The following is a 6,312-nucleotide window of genomic DNA, read 5'->3' as shown; positions in this document are numbered from 1 at the left end:
ACACAATCTTTACACTGGTCTAGGGCCTGTCGTCAGTCTGGCTGCCCTTTTCCCACTCTCCCCTGGCCTGTCCCCTCTCACACACGTCCCACAGGTTGCCTGAACCACAGTTTGCTACAGCACTTAAAAAGGACTCCACCAAGTCTCACTCTGTAAACAGTATTTGTGGAAGCACTGACTAACAGTTCACCATGAGAGTATGGAAATGCTGCAACAAAAATTGATCAGTGCATCATGTTTAACAATTAGAAAATCTTTCTGAAACTGTTTCAGACAGCATTAACAAATTTCAAAACATTCAACCCTGGGAAAACTGAAACAATCTTAGAGATAAAATTCTGATAGGTCATTTTTAAAAAGCCAGAATACACCATTAGCTTTTCTTTTATTTACATGTCTATTATGTACAGAAATCATGCTCCATCTTTAGCTAGACTCCCATTATTTTGTCTACAATTTATTTTTGCAGTATGTCCATTTATCTCTATTACTGAGAATTTTGTATTAACTTGAAAATAGCTCAACTCTTAAAAATTGGACTATTTGCACATCAAATTAAATTCTAATTTATGCTTTACTGGATAGTGTGTGCTAATATACATTCTATGAGGTGCATCATACACTTAGTAGGGCTTTTAGGTTGAACAAAATAAATAACATGACTTACTATACTCATGCAAGTGCTTTATTATCAGACCATAAAACCTTAAGAGCAAATTATTTCACTGAACTAAAAATATATCAGCACTTCAACAGCTGATAGCAATAAAATATTGTTAGCACATTTTTTGGTGAACATTATTTTTCTGTGCCTCTGAAGACACATTACAGTAGATCCCTAATAAAACCACATGATTTTCATCACAGTATTTACATGTACATTCTAACACGTACATAATACTAGTCTGAATCAATTTAAGACAACTCTCTTGGAATTGAATGCAATACTAATAGTAGATTGCATTATAAAATTTAGCTGTATACCATAAATTTAGTTTTAGCCAGTCTCGAACATTTCTGATCAGTAAACCATGTCTATCAACAGAATAAGTTCATTCTTTCCTCATGAAAAATGTTATGAGAACAAAACCATAAAGCTGCATATGTTGTGAATTCCCACATTAAGAACCATTAAAATTCTTAAGATCTTTATTCTTCCCAGAAGTGGCAGTGTGTTCTGTCCATGTTTACCTTTGTTAACAAAAGTATTGAAAAAAAGACTGCAAAGTTCACAGTTAGCCCTACATATAGCATGCTATTTGTTCGAAGGATGTGGATTCGAGTGTGAGAGAGACACGGACAGACACAATTTTCAGGCACCACTCAGCAATATGCTTCAGAGGATAAAGATGCTGCTACACGAGCTGGTACCCAGATCCTGATGTTTGGTCATATTCTATTGTATACTGCCTGGTCCAGTCCACGATAACAGGATGGAAGAGGCCACAGCATCGAAATTCAAAGAAGTCTATAATATTCCTTACACATCCATGGTTGAATGGACTTTCAATAGATGTTGTGTGACTTTAAAGTGCTTGTATCTCCTGGCATTCATTCTTTCATTTGTAGTAATACCTAAACATGATATCTGATACATCTGACACATGAGTAACACAGCCACCCACATGAAATGAAAAACACTGTTCAGAAACATCCAAAACATCCAAGGTGAACAGGTGGCAATTTGAGTAATGTATGTCCAAAATCCATCCTTAGTGTAGCTGGTCTCACAGTGTAATCCCCAGTAAGAAATACAGCCATAAATCATCCAGCAGATCATAAAAAGCAAGAACAGGTAGCCCATAAAGTATCTATGGTTGCCTGCACCTACACAGTTACCCACCCATGGGCAATGATGGTCGAATTTTGCTATACAGTGGTTGCACACACCACAATGTTTGGACCTTACTGGTTTCCGTATCAAACAGGTACTGCAGAATATACTGAGATCCAGACTTCCTGTCTCTGCAAGTTCAACTATTGTCTTTTTCTTTTGTTCTTCTGTGGCTTTAATAATCCCTGGATCTGATTTCCAAGATTTTCCAAAATTGTAGAAAAGTGCAATACTGTTGGCAAGGAATGGAAGATGGATAAATAAAAAATTGAGATCATTCCAAAACCAGAAGAACCATGTCACATACATCCAAAATTTGGTTGCCAAATATATTCCAAGGGGCAATGCACTATGCATTGAATGATCAAAAAAGGATTTTGAAAGAAACGGTACTGTAGCCCAAACACCACCATACATTAGCCCTTTAATGAGCCAAGAATCAATATTTAGGTCTGCTATAAACCCAACCAGCCAAATAACTAGGAAAGGAGTTCCCAGCATTACTTTCTGCCGAAATTCCTTATCAGCTTTCAGCTTTCTAAGGAAAGATGGATTGTCATATCCCTTTGCTTGCCGTGCCTCTTGCAGATGGTTGATCATCCACACATTTTTTCTCTGCTTTGCCAAATCAAGTGCTGATTCGCCCTTGATATTCTGGGCATCAACATTAGCTCCAGCTTCCAGAAGAAGACTAATGACTGTGGTATTCCCTGCTAGTACTGCCCAATGCAAAGCAGTGTTTTTATGATACTTGTCACCAAGGTTAACTATGTGTTCTATAAGCTGCCCACATTAAAGGCGTCATCCCATTCTTATCCATCATATCTACATCCTGTCCTTTTGCTATGAGATAAGCAACAGTTGAGGTATGTCCAAACTGAGCAGCCAAATGAATACAGCTACATCCTTCTCCATCAATTAATGAAGGATCTGCACCATATTTCATTAGTTGCACAACCATAGATAGATGGCCTTGTCTTGTGGCCCAGTGCAATGGAGTTGAATGTAGGTCTCCTCCAAGTTGATCCACAATAGCACCTTTCGAAATATAGTATTTGACTAAATCTATTCTGTTATTGATGGCAGCCCAATGAAGGAGTGTAACATTTTCTTTGTCTGGTTGCCTTACATCATAACCTGCTTCCACCAATTCTCAGCAGCGTTCATATATTCCATATTGTGTCGCCTTAACTATGTCCCATGTGCTATAATCATCACTATGAGATTTCCGTCCCAGGGGTTCACCATATCCATGGTTATAATGGCTCTGAAGTTTGATTTCCTCTGGATGGAGAAGGGGCACGCAGCCCGCTTCGCTCTCATACTCCTCCGGGCCCGACAAGTTCATTTTTATCTTTCTTTATTTTCTCTTTCTCCAAAGTATAGAGTGTGGGTTTCAGACCAGATGCTAACTCTATTTTCTGGTTTATCTATGAAGTGCTATAAATTTGATATGAACACCAGATAAATGTACTAAAATAAAAAATTTATAGGATATGCACTTACTCAACACAAACACAAAAACAAAATAATGATAGTGGAACAATATATAATAAGAATAATATGTAACAACAAATTAATTTTATAACTGAAGTGCAAGGTCGACTTAACAACTGGAAATCAATCACCAGGCTAAGAAAGGAAAAATCATATATCTCCATAAATAGGGAAAGAGCATTTCATTAAATCAAATACACTTTCATAATAAAACTCCTAGTTGTAGATTTAGAATTAAAATTATTCATTCTGATAAGTGATTAATGTAAAATATCTCCATCATAACTTATAGTTAATGTTAAAATATTGGAAACCCCTCTCCCATATCCCTAACATTGGGAATCAGAAAAAATGCTTCCTCTCAACACCAACATTTGGCATTTTATTGGAAGTCTTGTCCAGTTGAATAAGAAAAGAGAACTAAATAAAATGAGTAAAAAGATATAAACTATTGTTCTTCACAGATAATATTTTTGTTTAAATGTTATATACACTTCTATAGTTTCCTCACTCTATGGCAGTGTACTTAATTATAATAGCTTAACACATAATATTCCTGTTTCATTTGTTTTTCTTAACAAGCTTGATAAGCTTGATAAGCATAGGATTGTTGGAGAGTAAAGATAAATATAGATTTAATAGTGTTTCAAACAGTCTACTGAATGGGTGAAAATATTAATATTTGTAAATCATATATCTGATAAGGGCTTATAATCCAAAATATATAAAGAGCTTATAAAATACAATAGCAGAAAATAAAAGTTTGGAGTTAAAAAGGCAGAGAATCTTAATAGACATTTTTCCAATGAAGACATACAGATGGGTCCAACAGACCCATTAAAGAATTTTCAATATCAATAATCATCAGGGTAATGTAAACCAAAACCACAATGAGAGCTCTAACACCTGCCAGAACAGCTATTCTTTATAAAAACAACAACAAATAATAAGTGTCAATGAAGATTTGGAGAAAAAGGAATCTTTGTGTACTGTTGGTTGGATGTAACTTGGTGCAGTCAATGTGGAAAAAAGTATGGATCTTTCCCTCAAAATGAAAAAATAGAACTATCATTTTATAGCAATTTCACTTCTAGGCATTTCTCTGAAAACAATTGAAAACACTAATTTGAAAAGATACATATATCCTTGTGTTCACTGCAGGACTATTTACTACGGCCAAGTTATGGAAGCAACTTACATGCCCATTTGTAAACAGGTAAGGAAGAAGGATGTGGAGGATGGAGTCCAGATGGTGGAGCAGGAAGATGGAAACTCATGGCTCCTCACAACTAGGGCACCTACCAGGCTCTGGTGGAGGACCTGGAACACCTCAGGGAACTGGATGAATCCCTACAAGACTGGGTAAGAAGTGGGGAGGAAAGAGAAGGATGAAAAGTGGAGACAGAATGGAACCAGCACCCACTGAGGGGTGGCTGGGGGAGGGAAAGAGTTCCAAAACGTGGAGGGGCCCATTCACAGCGAGGAGATCAGCAGACACAGAAAGAGACCTTCAGGAGATTAGGGGATGGGAACACAGCCAGTGTTTCCCATGCTCTTGAGGGCTCTGGTGTGTCTCCTGGGATCCTGGGCCCAAACCTCAGTCCTCTGGGACCCTCTTGGGCCATAACATCCTGAGCCCAAACCCCCTCCTCATGGCCTTTTCTGGCCATGAGGGATTTGGACCTAAGCTCCCCCAAGGCACTCTTCCAGTCAGGAAGATAGAGGGGCTGAGCCTCCGTCTCCCACCAAGGCTTTTCTGGCTTTCTTTCTTTCTTTTTTTTTTTTTTTTTTGCCATCATGGTTCTATTTTGCTTTGTTGTTATTTCATGTTTATTCTTATTTTTTATATTTTTATTTTATAATTTCTTCTTTGTTATTCTGCTTCTTTGATTGCTGCTTTTTTTTTTTTTCACCATGGCATGCAATTTGCATGGTCCCTTGGTTCACTGGGTGAGGTTCGGGCCTAGCTCCTATGGTAGGAGCACTGAGTCCAAACCACCAGACTAACAGAGAACCTCAAACCACAGAGAATGTTAATAGCTGTGAATTCTCTCCAAGGTCCTCATCTCAGCACCAAGACCTGGCTCCAACCAACTGCCTGCAAGCTCCTGTGCTGGATGCCTCAGGTCAAAACACCAGCAAGACAGGAACATCATAGCCCTGCCCATAAAAGAAATAAAAAGATAAAGAGACAAAAAATATATTACAGACAAAGGAGCAAGGTAAAAATCTAAAATACCAAATAAATAAAGAGGAAATAGGAAACCTATCTGAAAAAGAATTGACAATAACAATGATTCAAAATCTCAGAAGTAGAATGGAGGCACAGATTGGGAAAATACAAGAAAAGTTTAACAAGGAACTATAAGAAATAAAGAACAAATAAATAGTCATAAAAACACAAAATGAAAAATACACTAGAAGGAATCAATAGCAGAATAACTGAAGCAGAAGAACAAATTAGTGAGCTTGAGAATAGAATGGTAGAAATAACTGCCAAGGAGAAGAATTAAGAAAAAAGAATTTAAAGAAAGGAGAACAGTCTCAGAGATCTTTGGGACAACAGTAAACACACGAACATTGAATTACAGGGGCACCAGAAGAAGAGGGGAAAGAGAAAGAGTCAGAGAAAATATCTGAGAAGATGATAGTTGCAAACTTCCCTAATATGGGAAAGGAAAGTGAAGTCGCTCAGTCGTGTCCGACTCTTTGCGACCCCATGGACTGTAGCCCACCAGGCTCCTCCATCCATGGGATTCTCCAGCAAGAACACTGGAGTGGGTTGCCATTTCCTTCTCCAGGGGATCTTCCCAACCCAGGGATCGAACCTGGGTCTCTAGCCTTGTAGGCAGACGCTTTACCATCTGAGCCACCAGGGAAGTCCATGGGAAAGGAAATAGCCACACAAATCCAGGAAGCACAGAGTCCCATAAAGAATAAATCCAAGGAGAAACATGGCAAGACATATACTAATAAAGCTA

General features: G+C 38.0%; 1 protein-coding gene across 1 annotated transcript; it reads right to left on the bottom strand.

The window, feature by feature from the left end:
- Positions 1-667: 667 nt before the first annotated feature.
- LOC120853667 (palmitoyltransferase ZDHHC17-like) lies at positions 668-3,182 on the bottom strand. Its single transcript, XM_040227620.1, is given in 3 exon segments — positions 668-1,522; positions 1,525-2,603; positions 2,605-3,182. Coding segments are annotated over 3 exon segments (1,824 nt in total). The 3' UTR covers positions 668-1,355.
- Between the last annotated feature and the right edge of the window lie 3,130 nt (positions 3,183-6,312).

Source organism: Oryx dammah, unplaced genomic scaffold (assembly GCF_014754425.2).
Source record: "Oryx dammah isolate SB20612 unplaced genomic scaffold, SCBI_Odam_1.1 HiC_scaffold_26, whole genome shotgun sequence".
In the NCBI taxonomy this organism is placed as follows: domain Eukaryota; kingdom Metazoa; phylum Chordata; class Mammalia; order Artiodactyla; family Bovidae; genus Oryx; species Oryx dammah.
The sequence above is the reverse complement of the archived record's forward strand: the minus strand, read 5'-3'. Positions and strand labels throughout refer to the sequence as shown.